This window comes from Halichoeres trimaculatus, unplaced genomic scaffold, assembly GCF_033239565.1.
Source record: "Halichoeres trimaculatus isolate MK-OKI-2021-1 unplaced genomic scaffold, fHalTri1.1 fHalTri1_scaffold_24, whole genome shotgun sequence".
NCBI lineage: Eukaryota > Metazoa > Chordata > Actinopteri > Labriformes > Labridae > Halichoeres > Halichoeres trimaculatus.
This window is the reverse complement of record NW_027437202.1, coordinates 3,533,300-3,556,106: the sequence shown is the minus strand read 5'-3', so window position 1 is coordinate 3,556,106 and position 22,807 is coordinate 3,533,300. Positions and strand designations below refer to the sequence as shown.

At 44.3% G+C, this 22,807-nt stretch overlaps 1 protein-coding gene and 1 non-coding gene across 2 annotated transcripts in view; one reads left to right on the top strand and one right to left on the bottom strand.

Moving 5' to 3' along the window:
- Positions 1-2,073: 2,073 nt before the first annotated feature.
- The window catches only part of LOC141786233 (cilia- and flagella-associated protein 47-like), a 31,882-nt gene continuing 11,148 nt past the window's right edge, over positions 2,074-22,807 (bottom strand). Inside the window, exons 28-67 of the mRNA XM_074664985.1 lie at positions 22,526-22,635; positions 22,337-22,437; positions 21,745-21,867; positions 21,471-21,666; positions 21,319-21,390; positions 20,962-21,099; positions 20,799-20,880; positions 20,515-20,601; positions 20,005-20,182; positions 19,392-19,489; positions 18,889-19,005; positions 17,972-18,106; positions 17,413-17,525; positions 16,692-16,842; positions 16,010-16,098; positions 15,823-15,909; positions 15,232-15,290; positions 14,976-15,112; positions 14,737-14,842; positions 14,438-14,661; positions 14,235-14,367; positions 14,032-14,159; positions 13,888-13,953; positions 13,665-13,808; positions 12,520-12,693; positions 12,139-12,268; positions 11,807-11,860; positions 11,608-11,705; positions 10,905-11,080; positions 10,629-10,736; positions 9,316-9,427; positions 8,927-9,031; positions 8,527-8,683; positions 8,363-8,446; positions 8,142-8,283; positions 5,678-5,859; positions 5,434-5,584; positions 4,340-4,501; positions 4,103-4,271; positions 2,074-2,566 (exon numbers count right to left, since the gene is read on the bottom strand). Coding sequence (XP_074521086.1) covers positions 2,498-2,566; positions 4,103-4,271; positions 4,340-4,501; positions 5,434-5,584; positions 5,678-5,859; positions 8,142-8,283; positions 8,363-8,446; positions 8,527-8,683; positions 8,927-9,031; positions 9,316-9,427; positions 10,629-10,736; positions 10,905-11,080; positions 11,608-11,705; positions 11,807-11,860; positions 12,139-12,268; positions 12,520-12,693; positions 13,665-13,808; positions 13,888-13,953; positions 14,032-14,159; positions 14,235-14,367; positions 14,438-14,661; positions 14,737-14,842; positions 14,976-15,112; positions 15,232-15,290; positions 15,823-15,909; positions 16,010-16,098; positions 16,692-16,842; positions 17,413-17,525; positions 17,972-18,106; positions 18,889-19,005; positions 19,392-19,489; positions 20,005-20,182; positions 20,515-20,601; positions 20,799-20,880; positions 20,962-21,099; positions 21,319-21,390; positions 21,471-21,666; positions 21,745-21,867; positions 22,337-22,437; positions 22,526-22,635 — 4,947 coding nt within the window. The 3' untranslated portion in view covers positions 2,074-2,497. The remainder of the gene's footprint in view (positions 2,567-4,102; positions 4,272-4,339; positions 4,502-5,433; positions 5,585-5,677; positions 5,860-8,141; positions 8,284-8,362; positions 8,447-8,526; positions 8,684-8,926; positions 9,032-9,315; positions 9,428-10,628; positions 10,737-10,904; positions 11,081-11,607; positions 11,706-11,806; positions 11,861-12,138; positions 12,269-12,519; positions 12,694-13,664; positions 13,809-13,887; positions 13,954-14,031; positions 14,160-14,234; positions 14,368-14,437; positions 14,662-14,736; positions 14,843-14,975; positions 15,113-15,231; positions 15,291-15,822; positions 15,910-16,009; positions 16,099-16,691; positions 16,843-17,412; positions 17,526-17,971; positions 18,107-18,888; positions 19,006-19,391; positions 19,490-20,004; positions 20,183-20,514; positions 20,602-20,798; positions 20,881-20,961; positions 21,100-21,318; positions 21,391-21,470; positions 21,667-21,744; positions 21,868-22,336; positions 22,438-22,525; positions 22,636-22,807) is intronic.
- trnag-gcc (transfer RNA glycine (anticodon GCC)) lies at positions 12,957-13,027 on the top strand. The gene has a single exon. It is a non-coding gene; the product is annotated as a tRNA-Gly (tRNA).

The following is a 22,807-nucleotide window of genomic DNA, read 5'->3' as shown; positions in this document are numbered from 1 at the left end:
AACCTTTTATGAAATGAGGTAATGCTTGGCTCGACTTTCAAAAAGAAAGGTTCCAAAATGTTCTCTTGGGAGCCAAAACTGGTGCTAAACCACTCCTAGGAGCCAAAACACACACTTAACTGCCCTAATGAGATCCAAAATGTACTACACTGCCACCTGGAAGTCAAATTGTCACTTAACTGTCCTCTAAAGAGCCAAAATGCGCGCCAAAGTGCCCTGTTGGGCTTCAAAATGCACACATTACTGCCCTTATGAGATCCAAAACACACTTAGCTGCCCTCTGGGAGTCGCTCATTGTTGCTTAACTATCCTCTTGGGAGTCAAAATATGTGCTATCCCCTTTGAGGGGGCCAAAACGCGCAAAACTTCCCTCTTTGGAGTCTACTTGTTGCTAAACGTATTCCTTTGAAGCCAAAATGTGTGCATAAGTGCCCTCTTGGGTGCCAAAACACACATTTTGGCTTCACTAATGAGATCCAAAACGCACTAAACTGCCCCCTGGAAGTCAAATTGCTGCCAAAATGTCCTCTTAGGAGCCAAAATTTGCGCCAAAGTGCCCTTTTGGAAGCAAAAAGGCTCTAAACTTTCAAACATGATACATCTTGGGAGCCAAAACTGGTGCTAAACCTTCCTCCTAGGAGCCTAAATTCGGAATCAAGTGCCTTTTTGGGAGCCAAAACACACACTAAACTGCCCTTGTGAGATCTAAAATGCACTAAACTGCACCCCCTGGGAGTCACAATGTTGCTGATCTGTCCTCTTGGGAGTCAAAATGTGCGCTTAACCCTGCCTTAGGTAGCTAAAATGCGCTAAGCTTCCCTCTTTGGAGTCTAATTATTGCAAAATGTGCATTAAAGTGTCCTCTTGGGAGCCAAAACAGACTAAACTTCCATCTTAGTAGGGCAGCACAGGACAAGAGCAACATCAGTTAGCTTTCTGCTAACTAGGTAAGCATCAAATACCTGTGATTAGCTTATGCTAACATGCCAAGTCAGGTGCACGGCTCTCAAGTCTCTCCCACGTAGAAACCTGATGCTGCAGTTGGTTGCTGGGCAAGTGAGTGTGTTCACTAACAAATAACAAAAATTTCTGCAGATCCTACCTTAAAAATCTTGGAATAGAAAGTAAATTATTACTGGATTCAACCGAGATCTGCTCCAAGTCTTGGTGCGAGGTATAAAAGAGATCAGATCAAAGGAAATGACCCCTAACTCCAATATCTGGAAGAGTGAGGGTCATAAACTGTGAGGGCAGAGAATTATACCACAAGGATAAGTGACTGTTCCCACTAAAATAAGTGCAGCTCACGCTCTCTTCCAAGGTCAACAACAAAAGTGATGACTCGGGGCGTCACAAGCAACAATTTGGAGAGTAAATGGTAATTTTTCTAACTCTAGAGGTGAGTCAACAACTTCAAACAACGACTGTTCCCCTCTGAGAACGAGCACCACTCCCTCTCTGTGACATCCTGTTTGAGAAGTGATGCAAAACACAGCAGCAAGGTCTTCCTTCATCCCCAAACATCCACCTTTAAGTGTCTGGATCTGCTGCTCTCATCACTTCTCCTTCCACCATCCATTACCCCAACCACATCCTTTTCCTCCTCCCTCCTTTATGTATGTCTTTAATTCCTTCCCTCCATCCTCCATCTCTTTCCCTACCCATCCTGTTTCCTCTCCCGCTCAGCTCCTTCCCTCCATTCTTGCCCCGGCAGGCTGCAGATGGCGCTTAATGGAAGCATAACTGAGCGTAACTGCCTCGTGAATAATTCCACAGGCACAAGGTGAGGCACAGGACAGCTCTGTGAGTGCACACACACACGAGTGACAGAGACCGGACTTTAACTACACACTGTCAAACTTTAGGATCGATCAATCAGTTTTTATGAAGAGAAGCGTCTTCAAAAGTCAGCTTCAGAATGACTATTCCGGGAAATTCAGCTTAAATTTTACTTCGATTATAAGAATTACTCGTGGAATAAACCTTTAGAAAAGCAAGCTCTTCTGCCCCTACTGCTGTATACTCCAAGGTTACCCTGGTTGGCGTATTATAAGATATTAAGTGTGGTGGGATCCGTGAACCATCATTTTTGAGATGCAGCTAATTTACGGCCCTACCATCTTACAGGGGATCATAACGGAGGGTGTGAATGAAATAAAGCTGGAAACATCTTACTTGAAGTGGACTCCGAGGCATAATAGGGACCTCATATCCATTACGAGCACATAAGGCACACCGTGAACCTGCTGAATGTGTAAAAAACTCAGGGACACTGCCTCTTTCCATCAAAGTGAGCCCAGAAGAAGTCATTCAGCGTGGTTTAATCTATGCTCATAACAAAAGGTGAAGACGGGGTGAAGAGGTGAGCCATGCAGGGGTTTTGTGTTTGTAGTGAGTTAAAGTTCAGTTAATTCAGACAAATTAAGAGTCTTAGCTGTTTTTGAGAGCGAGGATATCCTTTATCTGCTCATTTTGTGGGAAGTTTTGCTGGCGTTCATCAGTGTCTGGATGTGGAGTCAGCGAGTGTTTTTCCTCTCACCTCATAGGTCCACTGCATGTCTGCTGCCTGTGGAAAGACATCGTTATTACACCTCTTTGTAAATGAACTTTTTATCATGGAAAAAACTTTGACTGATTTTTAACCCTGAGTTTGGGTCTTGTTGTTTTGGTGACAGAAAAATGTGATGTGATGAATCATTGTAAAATAAATCTTTTATCCACAAGGACTCTACGAACTTTACCTGCACAAACAGAGAGCGCAAAAACACAGAAGAGGGGGTTTGATAAAGTGTCCACCTCTGAGCCAAAAAGTGTTCAAGTGCTCTTTAGGGAGCCAGAACTAGCTAACTGCCCTCTTTAGAGCCAAAATACATGTTAAAGTTACTTCATGGGAGCCAAAATGCACACTGAAGAGCCCTCTTAGGATTCAAAACACATGCTAAACTGCCCTTTTACAGCTCAAAACTAGCTTAAAAGCACTCTTAGGAGTCAAATGGTTGCTAAGCTGCCTTCTCAGGAGCCAAAATGTGAGCTACACTTCCTTTTGAGGAGCAAAAGCTGGCTATACTGCCCAATTGGGAGCCAAAATGTGCACATACGTGCCTTCTTGGGAGCCAAAACACGCACAACAATATCCCAGAAGAAGCCATAACACAATAAACTGCCCTTTTTAGAGTGTTATTGTAGCTTAACTACCCTCTTGGGAGTCAAAATGTGCGCTTAACTGCCCTCTTAGGAGCTAGAACAACTGAACTTGCCCTTTGGTGGCCAAAACGTGCTAAATTACCCTCCTGGGGGTCAAATTCCTGCAAAAACTGCCTTCTTGGGAGTCAAAATGTGCACTTAAGTGCCTTCTCAGGAGTCAAAATAGCAGTAAATCCTCAAAGAAGCCAAAACACATTTGACTACCTTTGAAGTCTAAATGTTGCTTAACTACCCTATTGGGATCCAAAATGTGCGCTAAACTACCCCCTAGAGAGCCAGAACCGGCTGAACACACTAAACTTCCTTCCTTGGAGTCAAAATGTTGTGAAACTGCCCTCTCAGGAGCCAAAATGCGTATTCTTAAGAGTTAAAACATGCAACAAAATATCACTGAAGCAGCCAAAATGTGCTAAACTGCCCTTTTTGGAGTCTAATTCTTTCTTAACTTCAATCTTGGGAGGCAAAATGTGCACTTAACTGTCCTCTTGGTAGCCAAAACACACATTGAACTCCCCTTTTGGTAGCCCAAACACTCAAAATTGGCAAAATTGTTGTTAAACTGTCCTCTTGGGAGCCAAAATGTGCGCTCATTTGCCTTATTAGGAGTCAAAACATGCACTAGAATATCCCTGAAACGGCCAAAATGTGCTAAACTGCCCTTTTTGGAGTCTAATTGGTGCTTCACTACCCTTTTGGCAACCAAAATGTGTGCTTAACTGCCCTCTTCGGAGCCAGAACATGCACTGAACTCCCCTTTTGGGAGCCAAAATTTACTAAACCCTTCCCCTGGGAGTCAAATCCTGCTGTATGTGCCTTATTGTTTCTTTCTGCCCTGCCCTTCAAAAAGTCAGTGCATGCGCTGCAGGCTGGGGTTATCAGACAGTAATTATTGGAATACCTGAATGCTCAGTCTGGCTCTGTGCTCGCCGTACGTGTCGGGTGTAAAGGACACAGTGATGAGAGCTCCATCAGAACCCACAGGAGGCAACACCCCTGAGGATGGAGTCACTGTGAACTCTTTGCTGCTGCTGCCGGGCAGGAAGGCTGCTGTGAAGGGCTCTGGCCTCCTGGAAGCACAACTAGTCAATAGACGAAGATAGAGATAGATGGAGGGGATAAGAGTTACAACACACACCTGGTAGTGCTGGTGAGGCGGAAACCAACAGCTGAAGTCTCTCCTTGCTTGCTGGTTTCAATCAGGATGACGTCATCGACTTGAGGTTCTGTGGCCACAAGCTTGAATGGAAACTTCCAGATCCTGCCGGACACACACTGCACGGCTAGGACAGCCTCACACCTGAACACAGAGAGGAATTTTCATCTTTTCCTTCCTCTACTCTGATTAATTTTAGAAAGTGTGATTTAAGCATTCCTATTTATCTAAAAAGAGGAACACTAAACTGGTCTTTAATATTCCCAGCCTCAGCTCATGATACTTGGCCTTCTCGTCTGGCTGCCCACGGCACAGAAATAACATGTAGATAATGGAAGAGCCTATTAGCGGCACCACACCCCCCGTCATTTCCTCACGGAGGAGTCATTAGCTCTCCGAGGTATTGATTCTACCGGGGTACGCCTCATTAATGGACTCCGTGGATGAAGAGTAGGGCTGATAAATGAACGCGCTCTTCAGTCAGCGGGGTGTCACATGCCATGTACAGTAAGGAGGAAGAGGAGGGTGACTTTAAGCTCACGGTGAAGTTACTATGGAGACAATACAGCAGTAAAATTAAAGAAAGGAGGAGAGCGTCTAGTGTTTGAGGTCACTCCAAAGTTAACGTGCCACCTTGGGGGATATGACCTTACAGTTTGAGTCGTGTTCGGGTAATAAATGAATGCAGAGGCCACACCCACAAAGTGAGGCGTCTATGGGGGACGCTAGATTTAAGCGTAGAGTAAGTGTGTGCTGAATTATTATTAGCATCCTTCTGTTTTGTTTCCTCGCAGAGCGTATTTGTTTCTCCGAGCGTGTGTGTATTTTGTGTCTCTCTGCTGTGTGTTTCTGTTACTTCAAAGCCGCCTCTATGCTCCCTCGGTGTTTACGCCGTTTTTTTCCCCTTTCCACTCTCTGAGATGTTTGTTTGCTTAAACCGGCAACACAAGCAGCAGAGTGGATTTGAAGGAGAAAGCAACAGGATTCTGAAAAGCTTCTGAATCTCAGCTCTCACTCGAGTGTGTGTCATGTTTTCTTTGAACAGGTGAGTGTGTGTGTAGCGCTGTAGCTCTAACCTGCATGGCCTGAGGGGAGTGTAGACTACACTGAGGGTGAGGGTTCCTACGCCGCTCTCAGGGTCTCTCCTCGCTGCATCAATGGAAGCAGAAAGGGAGTGTTCAACGTCTGCTGCAACGCTGCACGAGAAGTCTTCTGTCACCTGTGAGACTGTTCAGGATGAAATGAGTGTAAACTGCTTTTAGGCAACAGTGAGATTGAAATATCGGACAGGATGAGGCAAAACCAAACCCTGGCCCTCACCGTCTTCTCCCTGCTCCTGATTCCAGGGCACGCACCCACTGAGCTCTACATCCACCTTCCTCTCCAGCTGGCAGCCCGCCTCGCAAACCAGCACGCCAAGCGGTGAGTTCTCAACAGGCGTTTCCACGGGGATCCCACGAAGAGGGTAAATCCAACAGATGGTGGACGGTTCCTGCTCGGACCTGGGGAAGTGATGGAGAGGATTTTTAATTTAAGCACGGCGGATGATACAAAATGAAGCCTGACATTCGCTTTCATGAGGCGTCTGGATTCTGTGAGCGAAGGCTGGTTATCATTTGTGCATAATCCAATCCACTTTATTTTTTATAACACATTTTAAAAACAAAAAGTTTACCAAAGTGCTGCACATTAAAAAAAAGAACATTAACAAAACAAATTATAAATATTTTAAGGGGCCACGAGGTGAAGGTGATCAGCACACCTTAGGAACCGTGAAGGAGTTTAGACATTAAAAAGGTCAGAGAGGTACTGAGGTGCTGATCCATTTAAAGATTTAAAAATAAACAATAAAACTTTAAAGATGCTATAAAGAGAATCTGTTTTGATTGCACTCCCTCGCCACCTTGTGGCCCGGAGTCTCCGCACTCTGTTGTGAATTACTTTTAGTGAGGCGTGTGTTTGTGTTGGAGTTAAATGGAGAACGGATCAACACAAACTTTCTTTGTTTAAGACAGCTTTTTACTGGATACAACACGCCAAGGTAAGGTATTTATCGGTACAGTTATGTAGCGCTACAATTTGAAACATGAAAACAAGCAAATGTTGTAGCAGCCGGCTACATGTAGTGCTATCGGCAGCCCAGTGCTCCAGTGTATCTGTAGGCTGACGTGACAACAAGCAAACATTGTAGCAGCTGGCTACATGTAGTGCTATCGGCAGCCCAGTGCTCCAGTGTATCTGTAGGCTAACGTGACAACAAGCAAACATTGTAGCATCCGGCTATATGTAGTGCTATCGGCAGCCCGGTGCTCCAGTGTATCTGTAGGCTAACGTGACAACAAGCAAACATTGTAGCATCCGGCTATATGTAGTGCTATCGGCAGCCCAGTGCTCCAGTGTATCTGTAGGCTAATGTGACAACAAGCTAACATTGTAGCAGCCGGCTACATGTAGTGCTATCGGCAGCCCGGTGCTCCAGTGTATCTGTAGGCTAACGTGACAACAAGCAAACATTGTAGCATCCGGCTATATGTAGTGCTATCGGCAGCCCAGTGCTCCAGTGTATCTGTAGGCTAATGTGACAACAAGCTAACATTGTAGCAGCCGGCTACATGTAGTGCTATCGGCAGCCCGGTGCTCCAGTGTATCTGTAGGCTAACGTGACAACAAGCAAACATTGTAGCATCCGGCTATATGTAGTGCTATCGGCAGCCCAGTGCTCCAGTGTATCTGTAGGCTAACGTGACAACAAGCAAACACTGTAGCAGCTAGCTTTTTGTAGTTCTAACGGCAGCCCAGTGCTCCAGTGTATCTGTAGGCTAACGTGACAACAAGCAAACACTGTAGCAGCTAGCTTTTTGTAGTTCTAACGGCAGCCCAGTGCTCCAGTGTATCTGTAGGCTAACGTGACAACAAGCAAACACTGTAGCAGCTAGCTTTTTGTAGTTCTAACGGCAGCCCAGTGCTCCAGTGTATCTGTAGGCTAACGTGACAACAAGCAAACACTGTAGCAGCTAGCTTTTTGTAGTTCTAACGGCAGCCCAGTGCTCCAGTGTATCTGTAGGCTAACGTGACAACAAGCAAACACTCTTAGTTGGTATGTAGTGTAGTAGCTGTTTATATTTAGCTCAGCTGGCAGCGGGTTGCTCTAAGACATGTCCTGGTTAGCTAACTTAACCTCACTCTTCATTTTATTGATAGACTCTCAAATTTGAACAGACCACTGCAGAATAACTGCTAACTGTGGGTTGAGATGAACATTATCACTAACAGTTTAGCCCCTGTGTTACAGAGTAATGCAGCTGGTGCTAAAAGCTAATTAGCCTTTAGCTCGGGCTGTGTCACTGTATCAGATCTCTGTGTTTTATCTCTTATCTCTACTAAACTTCATCAGCTGGCGTGGTGTTGTCATAGAGACCTAGCCGTGCCGTAGATCAATCCGGTCCTGGACGACCTGAACTGGAAGCTAAGAAGTAGCAATTTAAAATAACCTGTAACCATCAATATTGGCGCTGATAATCTCATTTTAAAAGATTTTACAACTGAGTTTAAGTGTTGATCCAATTTAAAATCACTGTTAGCCTTTACATCAAGATTTAAAACAGTGGGTTTAAAATCAGGTAAAAGAGGGTCCAGGTCCCTGAGATCAGTTCAGTTTTACGTCAATCGAAACTTAACAAGCTCAGTGCCATCCAGTCTTTCAAGTCATTAAAGCAGTCCAGCAGACGTCATAACAGCAAGAGTGTGTCAGTCAGTTTTAACATTTCAAGGCACACACACACACCTCAGGCTCTCTTTTCTGGAGGAGTGTTTGCTGCTGTTTTCAGGCTTCAGCGTGATGCAGAGCCAGGCTTGCTGAATTTCCATGGAGTGAGGCTCAAACACCACAGGCACGTCCAAACTGGCCCCTCCACTGATCTGAACACCTGCAGCAGAAAAACAGATGCACAGTCATCAGAAAGTGAGGCTGCAAGCTCCAGGCTGATTTGTGCATTTTGAACACACCTTCACTGAGGCTCAGAGGGACACGGAAAGCCTCCTCATGTGCAGCAGCTCGATGGCAGTTCGGGCTCCCGCTGGGGTCTGCGTCTGGATAACAGGAACAGAGTATTGTGAGCACGTGTGTGACAGGAGCGAGGAAGTGTGTGAAGATGAGGAGCTCCTGCGACCTGTGAGGGTGGCGCTGAGCTCGGCTGGGAGCTCGGTGGGGTTTGTGAAGGGGATGGTGATGGAGGATGGGAAGCCAGTGGGGGACGAGATGATGAGAGGCTCCTGGATCTGCGGTTTAAGACCTCGCCCACTCAGGAGCACGCACCAGTCCTGCAACTTTAGTGAAAAATGTGGAGATTTGTTGGAGGCCAGAGGGAGGGAAATGGTGCAGGGAGAAAAGCAGGGAATAAATTTATAGAGCAGCTTAAATAAAACGTACAATCTGGACCAATGAAAGGCTTTATGATGAGATGAGGCGAAACATAAAACAGAAGCTTTGACTTATCTAGCAACAAACTTTTTCTGCATCTTTGTGCGTTTGTGCGATCTGTGTTATCTATTCCCTCTGTGTGTGCACACCTGAGGGCACATGAAAGTGATCTTTGCCGCGTGGCTCCCCTCCCCGATGGATGAAGGACTGAAGCGGACACCAAGCTGGGCGGAGGAGTAGGGCTCCACGCTAAGCTGCAACACACACAGATAAACAAACACAGGGAGAGGCTTTCATGGGGACAGTAAGGGAGGATAAACACACTTGTGCTTTAAGAGATAAATCCTTGAAATCACACTGCTTGGCAGCCAACAGCTACTCCAGTTTCTCTCAACAGACCACAGAGGAAACGGTTTGTTTCATCCTGACGTGGACGGCGTGGTTTGTTTAAGATATCAAAAACAAAGTAATGAAATCTGCTCTGGAAGGAGGAACGAAATATTTAAAACAATGAAGCTGGAGGTGTGTGTGTTCTTACTGTACTTCCTGGATCCATCTCCAGTGTGAAGTTTCTGGGGTTGCTGTTGCTTGAAGTTATCTTCAAAGTCTCACATGTTGGGTTCACGACTGGGATAGTCAGCCTGATCCACCTGGGGACAGATTTTTTGCTTAAAGGTAGGGTCTGCAGGATTTTTCTTAAAAATAAAATGTCAACTCTTACAGGAATAATCCTGCTCAGTTGTCTCCTATGGACCTTTATGCATGTGTGTCAGTGTCTGTGTCTGCCTTGAACCCCCTCCTCTGCCTGGATGTTGATGTTTTGGGTGTATCAGGGTGTTTCTGGGCTGTAAGTAAGCATGGTTACATCAGCCAATCACAGAGTGCTTAGTAGAAGCCAGCAGAAGAAGCTATTTTAAGCAGCTATGAACACAACAAAAGGGAAATGAAACGTAAAACGGATAAAGCTTTTTTTTTCTAAATGAGGGTGAGGCTTGGCTCGTACTGTGTCAGGTGCATGACTCTTGAGTCTCTCCAAAGCAAAAACCCGATGGCACAGGTTGTTGCTGGGCTAGTGAGTGTGTTTATAGCTTCAGTTGGAGGCAGTGGGTGTGTGCTGCCGCTGGCACTGACCCAAGGAGGAGGAGCCTAGTTTTAATGTTTATGTTTATGTCAATGTTTACTAACAAGTGATGAAAATTCCTGCAGACCTTTCCTTTAAGTGAAACATGCAAGCTTTAAAAAGTCAAGTTTTGACCGAAGAAGCAAAATAGTAAGATTGGAGTTGTGTCAAAGCAGCGTGGAAAAACAAAGCAAAGGTAAAGGATTGAATGCCTGAAAGGACCCAAATGTTGCATTTATAATTTACTGAGCTAATTAGCAGAGAGCACAATTGATATGCAGCTCTAATTGCAATTCATTAGCGTGCTAAACTATCTCTGTTCAGGAGATGTCCTCATTTCAACTCAGAAACTTCTCCCTGCACATCAGTTTTTAGTGCTGAGCTTTTTAACGCAGGGCTTCTGTCTCAGTGAACTCAAGCAAAAGACATCTTTACGACACAGGAGAGCCATATGTTTGAGTCTTGTTCAGGTTTGATCCCTCAGGAATTAGCGTTTGTGTGCATCAAGGATGCCTGCACCTTTTTTTTTGAGGATGTTTTGGAGGCTAAAGAGAGACAGTCAGCTCACACACCACTGAGGTGTGGTGATGGGTCTGCAGCCTGGAACAAATCCACAGCGCTGTGTGGGTTTGTTTACGCAGAATGTGTGCATTCAATCCCGGCCAAAAAGCCCCGCAGTGAGTGTTTGTAGCAGTGTGCGCCTATGTGTGTGTGTGTGTGTGTGAACCTACGTGCCCAGATGACAGCAGGCTGGTGGTAGCGTGATGACTGGAGGAGGGAGAGCATAAAGCTGCAGTTGATACCAGAACTCCCCCACCAGCTCTGACTGGAACAGGATGCTGACAGAAAACACACAACGCAAGCTAATGACAACACTGGATGTGTAGCACATGTTCTGGTGCAGAAACATAAACTGATGAAGGTTTTTCTGCTTTTTCTGCTTTTTCTTTTTCCTTTACATCCTTCTTTAAAGCAGGAGGGGTCATCCACAGTGCATCAAGCCTTACCTGCCTCTGCTCTTCCCCACTCGAACAGGCGAGAACGCAGCTTTGTAGGCGAGAGTCTCCCACGGGGGAATGGAAACCTGATTGGCCCCACTCAGGTCATCTCCTTCCAAGATCACATCCAGCATCAGCTCCTCTCCATGTGGGTTCCTGACAGGGATCTCTATGGCAACTGAGCTCTGGGAATATTTCAAAGATGACACCTGTTATTGCTCCCTCCCTGTGATGCTGTGATGGGGCCTTTTGATGTGAGGGGAAGTTTCACCGTAACCGTCAGGAGAAGCCTGATTCACTCTGATTTAATGACTCACGTTACATGCAGGTAAAATGAAACAGAAGAGGCACAGCTGGAACTTTTGTTTAGCCTCATTCAGTATGTACGGTAATGACTTTGTTTCTCTAAGCACCTTTTCTTTTGCAGCTTAATTTTAAAGGCACGGCAGCTTTATAAAAGAAGCCTCATTACACAGTCCTTTATGTAAAGAAGTTAGCTCATATAAAGGCTTTATTATGAAAAACAAATACACTGCAGTGTTTTTTGTGCTCCACTGCATTCCAGACATAATCAACATGTGTTAAATCACCCTGCCATCTGCTCTCTTTGTGCTAATCAGATGAACTATGTTTGTTTAAATCTGTAGTCGTAGTAAATGCACTCATGCTTGTAGAGGATTGAAACCTGTGAGGAGTGTTTTGAGGAGCGTACCTGAGCAGCACACTGCACATCTATGACCTTGATGGGAGCTGCTGGCTCACAAATGATCTCGAGGGTGAAATGCACCTCGTAGCGTCCCCGTGCATTCGCTGGTCCCAGCACAAACACACACATTAAGGTAAAGAGACAGTCCATTTAAACGTGCTGACTTGCTTGGATTTACACTCTCAACTTGCGACACTTCACTTACCTTCATTGCCGTCACCTTTTTGTGCGTCATCAATTTCTACAAATGACACACAGCCTGCAAGAAGCAATATTTATTAAGGCATGTTAGTGTTGTAGCTGAGAAATCCATTGCAGTAAGCATTTGTAGGATAGTTCAGCCAGAGGGTGTATGGATTAGTAGAAGGAAGTCTCCTGGTGCATGAATTAAGGTTCCATTAGTGGATGTTTGTTTGTAAGTGTGCAAATCAACTAAATGTAAACAATAAAGAGCTATCAGCTTAAGGAAGTGAAAACAGGTGACATCATCATGTATTCAGCTGTTTGTGTTTACATCCATTAAGTAAAGGTCTGTACGCAGCAGGGCAGAGTCACCTGACTGTTTTCCTTGTTTCCATGGTGAGACAGCCAGGGTGTATGGAGCACTCTGACCAGGCTTAATCTCCAGGGAGGAGGTGCCACTTAGGACAGATAGGTCTGAAACCACCTGGAAAACACAGGCAGAGAGGATATATGCGGGCAGGGGGGTAGGGATGCTTAAAGACAAACATAAAGATGCACAGAAAGAGCAATGCTGAAAATCTGATGGGTCCAGCAATGTTGAATTAAAAGCATCAGTTATGAGAGATGTGCACATTCATGTTACCCTGAAGATGTATTCAGTTCCAAACTTTAAACAAGATGAATAATCTGCAGAACTAGAAACATGTTGTGTTTACTTCATCGTGTTACTTGCACCTTGAGATGTTGCGTCTTCTGGCTGTAGTTTGGGACATCCAGCTGTGCATGCGTGGTTTTCCCAACAGGGCACTGCAGTGTGATGTGATCCACAGGCAGGGACCGCTCTCCAACCCCTCTGAGCGTGAACACGTGCTCGGTTCGGTCCACGTCATTAAGGAAGCACAGTCGGCCCTGTTGCAGGAGAAGTTAAACACATGTAAGGTTCGGTTCTGGATGAGCTTATAAACAATTTGACTGTATTAAAGTTTCCAAATAAAGTGGATCGGGTCTTTACTTCAAGAGAAAATGTGGATATTTTCCTCTCTTCGTATTTTTTTTTAAATATTCCTGATTTAATTTTGATTGACAGCCATTAAACCAATCATAATCATGCTATGAATTAAAAATGTCACGTGTTCCCTTAAAAAGCCCCGCCCATCTCGACTTAATGTGTTGCATTGGTGGTTCAGTGGTAGAATTCTCGCCTGCCACGCGGGAGGCCCGGGTTCGATTCCCGGCCAATGCACAATATACTTTTCGTTTCCTTATTGATTTATAACATCATGACTCACAAATGAAAGGTTTTTATTAACACCATCTTTGATCGGATTGTTTATTTTTGTTGTACAGAGTAAAGGAATCATTAACCACATTGATGAAATAGGGATATAAATATCAAGAAATACAAGAAAAACATTTATTTTTCTCTCCAGTGATCAGACAGTTAAAAGTTGTCTTGAATTACAAAATGTAAATAAAAATATGAAAAAAAGGTATATATTCTGTGTTATATAAGTGATCGTCCTGATAATGAGAGCCAAATAGCATTGCCCTCAAACTTGATCAGACATCCTCTGACAGGAAAGTTTCAGTCCAGTTAAAAAAAAAAATCCTTAAACTCTCAATTCCAGGAGTTGACTTCCTCGTTTTTTTCTTGCCTCCTTTTGGGGTTTGTGAACGTGGGACAAAGCAAACGAATACGGCACCTGAAAAGCAAAGCATTCCAAAATCTACTGAAAAGATGCAAAGAATTCACCGTAATGCACCTAATAGGTGCACAATTAAAATGAGAACTTTGGAGACCACTCGGAAGGGAGGGACCCTGAAATTTAAAGAAAAGCAGGTAAAAATAAACAATAGTGGAGCTACAAAAAATGCATTACCATGACTGTGCACTGTGCTGCAGGCTGGAAGGTAAGGGGGTAGTTCACTTTGGTTCCTGCTGGCACGTTCACAACGTTTGGGCCGGAGAATCCTTCCCCACTGAGGTCAGCGTGCATGTTCCAGTCGTTAGTGGTTTCATTGTGCTGTAAGACACAGTTAAAAACTTAAGATGTGTTTAGATCAGAAATGAGGAACTGTGTGAAGTCAAAGTGTAGTATTCACCAGAGGGATGTCTTGAGTGACTGAGCGGTGAGCAGGTGATCTGAAATCCAAGTGGACAGATCCTCCCTGCAGCGATAACATCATGCACTTAAGTTTTGATGCCATGCATTTGTAGATTAAGCTTAAATATTCGCTGATATCCACCTGTGAAGTTACGTCTGCCTGCAGCACATACAGCCTGGTATCACACCAGGACTTCAGCACCACCTGGCAGGTAAACTGACCCACAGAGTCTGACTGGAATCGTACAGGGATGTCCACACAGCCGCACTCTGATGAAGAGAGGAAAGATTTAAAGTGTGAGGGAATGCTGTAGAAACCATGAGCGACTCAGGATCCAGATTTACCTGCAGGATTCTCCCACGGTATGCTCATGTCCTCTTTCACAGGTATCCTAACAGTGCTGGGTAAAGTGAAGCACTCTGGGAGAGAAACCTCCACACTGTACTCCACTTCTTTGCAGCCTCTCATCTGCTCAGCCTAACAGAAAACATCAGGTTCTCAACAAACACCCAAAGCCTTCACCCTGAGTGTGAAAGTGTGTGTGTACCTGTTTAAGAAGCTTGCGAGCAGCTGTGCCTGCCCTCACAGAGCTGCTGTGCAAAGTGTGTGTCAGCACCCGCCTCCTGTGCTCCTCGGCGCTCATGCTGTGCTGACCCCACATGGACAGGGCTTGCTCCCAGGCCATATTGACGAGCGGCACGCGCAGGATCTCCTCACACACCTGCCCTACCTTGCAGCGAAGGCGCAGTGCTGACATACACACAGCTGGGTCTGTGAGTAGAGTGGAAGAGATATTCAATCAGTTATAAAAAACAGTGTGTTTCGTTGTCTTGTGGTGGCTCTTACCGGAGTTTTGAGGGATGGAGACGACATTAGGACCTGGCCTGGCAGTGAGCAGAGACGGAAGAGGCAGATCTGCTGTAGCCTTCACCATGTAGACCAGATCTCCAACCTGCATTTTAATTTAGCGCAGCTTGTAGTGATTTGATTGTCGAGGAAGCTCTGAAGCAGGATTTTTATTACTGCCTGAAGTTAATATCCAGTAATAACAGAAACATATCTGCAGGATAAACCAGCTCACTGACCTGTGGGCACATGAGCAGCACAGAGCAGTACTTGGAGCCCGGGCTGAAGGGCAGGTAGTGGATCAGCAGAGTCTCCTCTTGGCCTGAGTGCAGACACACACTCCTCACCGTACTCAAGAACTCGCTGCCTTCACCATCTGGGAAACACACGGGCACCAAATCAGAGCAGACACAAATGAAGATAGTAGACGTGCTCAGGAGCTTAAAAATTAATCACGGCAGCTCCTGTGTGTGTGTGTGTGTGTTTCGTTCTCACTGAGATCTGAGGGTTTCCCTTCCATCTCCTCCTCACAGCTCTTGTCTGAAGTCTTTACACTGAAAATGAATGCAGAGGGGAGAAAATCATAACCGTTCATAGTTTATGCATATCAGACTACACAACCTGGTTGAGGTTGAGGTGCACCTCAAATGACCTCAGAGCTGCTTCACATCCTCATCGTCGACTCCTGATGAGGAGGAGGAGCTGGAGTGCTCGGCTTTGAAGAAACCTCTGGTGGGTTGAGTCGAATGCTAACCAGATACTCTTAATGACAGCTCAGCTCTCTCTTGAGGGTAAAACCTCTACCTTATCTCACATTCAGGAGCTGTGACGGACAGGGGGGACTCCCTCGTTTAGTCGCTCTGAAGCATCTTAATCAAACTCATCTCGAGTCTCGCTCTGCTTCAGTTTGCAGAGGGAGAAAAACACAATTCTTGTCTCTCTTTGAACCAAATCCAAAACTAAGACATGCCAAACTTTTCAATGTCAATCTACTCCTTTAACTGTGTGTGTTCACCAGTGTGGATCTACAAATGTTTGCTTGTTTGCTGTGTCTGCTTTGTGCTGGGAACAGTGAGCGTGAGTTACTTGGCCTTGGATGAGGCCTGCTGAACCAGGCTGTCTCTTTTCTTTTCAGGCTCCAGTGGGTTGAACGGAGACTCCACCAGCACCACCCTAGTCAGACACACACACACAAAAACAAAGAGGTTTGGAGTCTGGATGCAAAGAAAAGCAGTTTTATGATTGTTTCTTAACCAGGTAAAACCCTTCAAACCTGAACTCAGCGTATTGGTTGAAAGGGTTCATCAGAGGCACCTGGATCACCTTCATTTGATAACACGGAGATCTGCACTTCACAGTTTTCTAATGAGAGAAAAAAAAATCATACAATTCTCATTTTCTTCACAGTTTGGTCTTTATAACATCTGTAGTAAGCAGAAAATGATGGGAACACAGCTGATGAACAGTTAATGTGCCCCATGTACAGACAATGATTCTGATGAAATATTGATGAGGAGGAGCTGAAACATGACACACTTTAGGTCATGTGACTTTGGAGCAAACCATTGCTGATTGATAGAGTTTTTTCAATGGGTAACACAGTTAACGCTAATTTCTCAGACACACACAAAGTGGATTATTTTATCCATACAAATTATTAAAAGAGTTCTTAAAACAACTTTCTCATGTTTTAATGATTATTTTGAACAAATAATGCTGAATTAATAAACATAAACATGTATTCTGGTGTTAATTTTGAAGCGCAAACTTGACATTTGAGAAATCAGACAGCACAAAAACTGCAAATTCCAACACATGATTAGCATTTTTAGCTAAATAAATGATGGAACCTGTCAACTTTCTGTATTAAATGAAAGCAGAATATCACCCACTGTAAAATTGATACTCTAAGGACTTGAAGTGTACCCTTAATCATAGAATCTAAATCTACACACTGTGGGTTTGACGTGAGTGACGTGCGTCTTCAGATTAAAGCACAGTGTGGTGCTGCACAGGCCGACAGGAGGGCTGGAGATGAGCAGCAGGACGGCCTCCTTAGGCTGCATGAAGGAGCAGCGGTACTGGACTGTCACCTCAGTGCTGGCTCTGAAAATCAACACAGAAGAACACTTAATACCTTATCGTGCAGCTTCTTGCTTTTAGGTTTTTACAATGATGATTCAGCAGAATTTAAAGACGAGGAATAAAAAAAGAGGATGTCTGAGAGTTTATCTGGGGATTCAAAATGGGACATGTGCTATTTTTATAAAAAGAGCAAAAACGGTTCGTTTTAATGAGGCAGGACTGAAATCTCTTCACTTGGACCCTGAGCTGAATCAGTTGAAAAGTCGTCAGAACACAGGTCACGAGTTATTTTGGAAGTACACATGCAAAGACAGCAGTTCTTTGCTAACGAAACCAGTTTTGGTGAAGAGTTTGTTGTTGATGCACACTACAAAGGCACGCTCCGGTGTTGTATAATTAGAGCTTCATTGCTCAACAGTTCTGTTTCATGATAATTTATGCCTTAACCTGGAAAAGCGTGGCTGGGAATGCTTCATTAAATATGTGTGCAGTGCAGAAAATCTGAGCTCCTCATCGAGAATGGGGAAGTGTGCAGCCAAAAAACACCCCCTCATGATGGGCGCTTTATTTGCATTTTCTTCGGACACATACTTTGGAGGGATGGTGACGGTAGATCCACCAGGAAGGGAGAAGAGATGTGCATCCTCCCCCAAAAGGAGCACCTGGTATTTCACAGGCGTGGAGGACGGGCTTTTCAGACGCACCTGTAAACACACATTCATACACACTGCAGAAACACTGCTGCTGCCAGAAGACGACAGCACAACAATGAAATCCATCTTGCTTAGCGTAAATAAACAGACATCTGTTTTGTCGGTCTTACAATGTGGCTTAACGCTGATACCGCGGATCATTACCCAAATCTATATTTGTCTGTTTTTGTAATCCTGTTAGTGTGTGTGTGGCTGCATCTATAATCCTATTAATACATGTGTGTGTGTGTGTGAGACTATAATCCTGTTAATGTGTGTCATCTCAGCTGCAGAGTGTGTGTGTGTGTCATTATCTGTCCAGGAGGCTATTATCTGAGCCGTTTGACTCTTATTGTGCTCATGAATTTCATTTACAAGGCAGACAGTATAATTTTTATTCAGGTGGCTTTAAGACCCAACTTTGTGTGTGTGGGTTCGTGTGTGTGTGTGTGTGTTACCTGTTTGCTGAACATGCAGTGCAGGCCTCCAGAGAGAGTGATGGAGTGCAGGGGCAGGTACTGAGGCAGCCTCTCGTACAGGTGGACGCAGAGCATCAGCATCTGCACAGGGTTAGGGTCTGAGAGGTCTGTGGGCTGCAGATCACACACACACAGTCAGAGACAGAGACAGGAAGTGCAGCTAATCTTTGAGATAATGACATACTACATGTGCTGAATTCTGCTGAAGAGAAGTTTTTAGCCTTTTGTAAAACAAATACTGACACCAGCAGATTTTACTTAATTGCAGCGACAATTTCCTTTCATCATGTCCGCCAAGAGCTGGAAACGTTGTACAATGATGCTGAACAGCTCTGACATTTGAGATTGGTTTGTTGTTGTTTCAAATGATACTTTAATCGATTAACGAAAGAAATTTATGATAAAAGAAGAAGCTAAATGTCTTGCCCTGTTGTGGCTGTTTCTTGTAATTTTTTGTCTCTTTTTCGCCATCTTTGTGTATGGAGTGGATCATTAATTTGTAAGTTTAATCATTGGTCATGGACACCAAACTGTTTTTTGATATTCTTACTATTTTTGCTCCTGTGTTTGTCTGGAGAACCTACATGTAGCCTTGGCTGCATGCTTTACATGTAAAACCAGCTGTTAGCAGGCTGTAGCACATCAACGCTAACGGGTGCTAGGCCAGATGTTTCCCCAGGAGGTGACGAGAAGCAGGTGAAGACTATGTGCTGGTTCTTAGGTGTGAGCTAAGAAGTGAAGACATCATCAACATTGACTGGAAGATGATGGCCAAGCTCTTACCATCTTTTTTAAAATTTTTTTGGACCTTTTTGTTTTTGCACTTTCCATATACACTTTCTTACTTTGATTTCTTGATTGCTGCTGTGACTCCTGAATTTTTCTATTCTATTCACCTGTATGTCCATATTGAGTTTGAGCACTGTTAAGGCTTTGACCACGATGATGTTATTGTGAAAGATCTGCTCCAGGCTGCTTGTCGTGGTGTACATCCGTCTGAAGTGGCTGCAGATCTAATTAAAAAACAAAGAAGAAGAATTTAACGACAAGATTTATCCATGATTCCCTATGCTAACACATGCTCTGTTTTCAATGCTTTAATGTGATTTGGTTTGCAGAAAGTCAGGGTTCTGACAGATGTTGCGTAGGATTAAGATAAATTTCCACCTCCACTAAAATCAGAGTTGACTCCACTCTCTCCCTCACACACACACACTCACATGTGAGCACACAAAACGGTGCTTAGAATGATAAGAGGCTCCTCTAATCTTGTTCAGGACTAATTGCGTCCTCATCACATCAATCAGAGTGCCACTTACAGACATTAACCACCATCCCTCATTGACTCACACACACAGAATGAGCAGACATGCACACACACAGACACATACACACTGACCAGGTATGGGCAGTAGGAGGCAAGCAGAGCGGCGAGCACCAGGCCATCTGTCAAGTCCAGGTCGAAATTCATGATCCAGCGTGCTGATGGGACATTACCTGCAAAGCATTACCGGGCAGAAACCGCATCAAGCATTAAAGGTAAAAACATCCAGTCGGATATTAAATTTCACTCCAGGTGGTGGGGAAAGGAGGAAATGTACAAATGTTTAAAAGTTTGAAGATACAGAACCACCTGAGAGTGAAATAATCGTCCAAAAAGAGGTTGAAATGCAGCAAAAATGGTGAAATTGTAATGGTAGTGCTCACTAACGTTGGTTAATAATTAAAAATGGAGGGTAAAAGGCTGAGATGTGGATTAATAATTAAGGAAAACAGTGGAGAACGATTCCTGTTGGGGGTTGTTAATATGTTTTTGTCTGGTAACTTCTCTCATAAGGGATTCACAATCAACTATTCAAGATGGTGTAAAAGCTATTCAGCTGATGATCCTGAATTATTGAGTTAAGGATCAGACTCTGAAACAGCAGTTGTAACAGAAAGAAGTTGAACAGAGCGGAGCCTCATTTCCAGTTTGCTCTCCCTGTACATTCTGATTGATTGTGTGCACATACCTGTGCGCCACACTCTCTCTCGTGTCCCCAGGAAGTGCACGTTGAGCCAAGACAGCAGCCTGAGCTCTGAGGATGAATAGACGTTACTCTCCAGTGGCTGTGAGCTTGGGAGTTGGAGGATTCCAGCCAAGTCTTTGAGCTCAGCACAGCTTTGTGACACGCGACATGAAACCAGCACCTGCAGGAAAAAAAGAAGAAGAAGAAGAAATTTGATGCTGATACTTGGCTCGACTTGATATTAACAGAGGCACGTTCACAAGCTGTTTGAGCGAACAGAAATGTGCTGAAGCTTCCATTAAGATGTCAGATCTGTCAGGTCAAATGGTTTTTATTCAACCCCTGATCTAACCTTTATTTGACCGTCAATACTAATTAATTATTCAGAGACTGCTGCCTGAAGAAAGGAGAGGAAAACAAAAAGGGGAGAAAGCTGCAGCACAGGAAGTGCGAGGGGATGACAGGAGGAAACAGTGCTTCTTTTAAATTAATTGCATGCAGAATAGGTCAGACCTTGTATATTTGGAGGAGCACATCAGTCCAGGAACGTTTGCTCAGAGACTCATAGTCAGCACGGCTGTAGTCCAGACTGTTTTTCTCCTGGGAGGGAAACACATGGTACACAAATTTTACACAAAGTACAATTCCCTCACCCTATTAACTGATTTCTTTTACTCTTTACGGGCAATTTAGGAGGGGTTCTCGTCTTTTTATACCATAAAATAAGACCTTTCAGATTAATGCTTCCAATGAGACATTTTTACTCTGAATTAGAGTAAATGCTGCCACTAATCTACCTGCAGGGAGCACCAGAGTTTGAACTCCTCCACATCCAGCAGGTATTCAGGTCTGATGTGACAAAGACAGGCTCCTTGCACTCTAAACACAAGAGAAACAGACCCTTAAAGATGTATGACTGTGTTAAAACACATGCATTCAGCGTAAGTGCGTCAGGCCTACTGGAGAAAAGCGAGCATGGCTTCGTGCTGTTGCAGCAGCTGCGAGGTACGAGCATCCACGCCGCTGGAAAACGTCTGACAGCGAGGTATCCCAGGAATCTGTTTGCCGGTCAGGTGATGGAGCATGTCCACGATGGACCTAGACACAACAGGACAATAAAAGCCCTGCAAGCGAAGACGGATCGATGGCGCCACTGAGAGGAAATTAAATCCCAGCAGAGCGCCACTTCAACTACCATTGATTATTTTCCTTGACCTGTTTAAGTTTTCAGGGAATTAATAATCTATATGAATCTGAGAAGGCTGTCGATTACAATTTAAAGCATTATTTGCTCACGACAGTCCCACCTTTACTCACCTTGAGTCTTTGTTTTGACTGACTCGACCCATCCGCCCACTGGACTGATTGGTTTGAATCTTTGACACGACCCTGCAGGGAAAGAAAAATTAACTAATTGAAAGTATAAAAAATCTTCTTAACTCAACTGCTATGATCTCTCTTAGCTTTACCTCCTGAGTGTGTGTGGTACTGAGATCGGGTGTGGTCCGCTCGGCCACCCAAAGAGGCTGAACCACCTCTCCACGGCAAGCAACACATTCTGGTGGAACAGCCCTTCGTCTGTGCTTGCAGCGCTGAATCCTGGGATGCCCACGATTGTGTCCCTGCTCTCCTGACTGCTCACACTGTCGCTGCCTGAATAGTTGTCTAAGGAGGACATGGACAGGTCAATTAAAGCACACAAAGCACGTAAAGGTGTTTGCTAAATAAGTTGATGACTCTAACCTGAGATCGGGGTCTTGCTTGTGGAGCTGTTGTGATCAAACGATGAAGAGGAGGATGAACTGGGACCAGGGGCAGGACTGGGTGTGTGGTAACTCTGAAGGATGGCTTCAACAGCTTTGGCGCCTGAATGTTGCACATGAGCAAACCAGATGTTTATGATGTTTAACCTCTAAAGACTCCAGCTTTTGTCTGGTGTGCAATTTTTACTTCATCTTGCTATTTGGGATAAGTAAGATCACATGACCAATCCAGAAAAATGTCTTGTTTAAAGTTATTTAAGGACAAAAATGAGGTCTGAGTTGCTTGTAACCAGTAAAAAAATCTGCCAATGGAACAAGAGAAAAGTTACTTGTATTAAGACATTGTTCTAGTCTCAAGGAAATTTTCAAGCAATTTTTTCTTGTTCCATTGGCAGATTTTTTTACTGGTTGCAAGCGATTCAAACCTCATTTTTGTACTCTGATAACTTGAAACAAGACATTTTTCTGGATTGATAAGTTGAAAGTGGCTCATATCGAGTATAATAATACAATTTTTACTTAAAAAAAGACAAAAACACTTTATAAGATTTCAGTTTTTTGCAGTGCAATACCAGTCTTGAGAACTATCTGATGATCAGAGCGGTGCAGGGCCATGTAGGGCCAGGCAGTCAACAGGCTGTTGTCAGCGATGGCACACAGCTGGACTTTAAATCTTAAGGAAGAGAAAGAGAAGCCGTTAGGAAAAGCAGTTGAAGTTGAGTAAATCTTAAGAGTAGAGTAGAAGAGGTTGTTTTGAATACTTGTTATGGAGGTGGTCGGTAAAGGTGATCGTTGTGCACAGGGACAGAGGGACGTCAGAGTAGAACAACACACAGCAGCTGAGAGAGGTCTTACTGATTCCACTCTGATCCTGCAGAAAAACAGGATGATTACACAGTTAACCAGAGTATCTCTGTTAAACAAGCTCTGATTGTGACAGATTTGAGCAGATCGTCAAAAACTGAGCAAGAGGGACTTGAGCTGATAAGGAGGTGATGCTATCAGTGCAGCGTGTGGATGAGCCGTGAACTCCAGAACAAAAC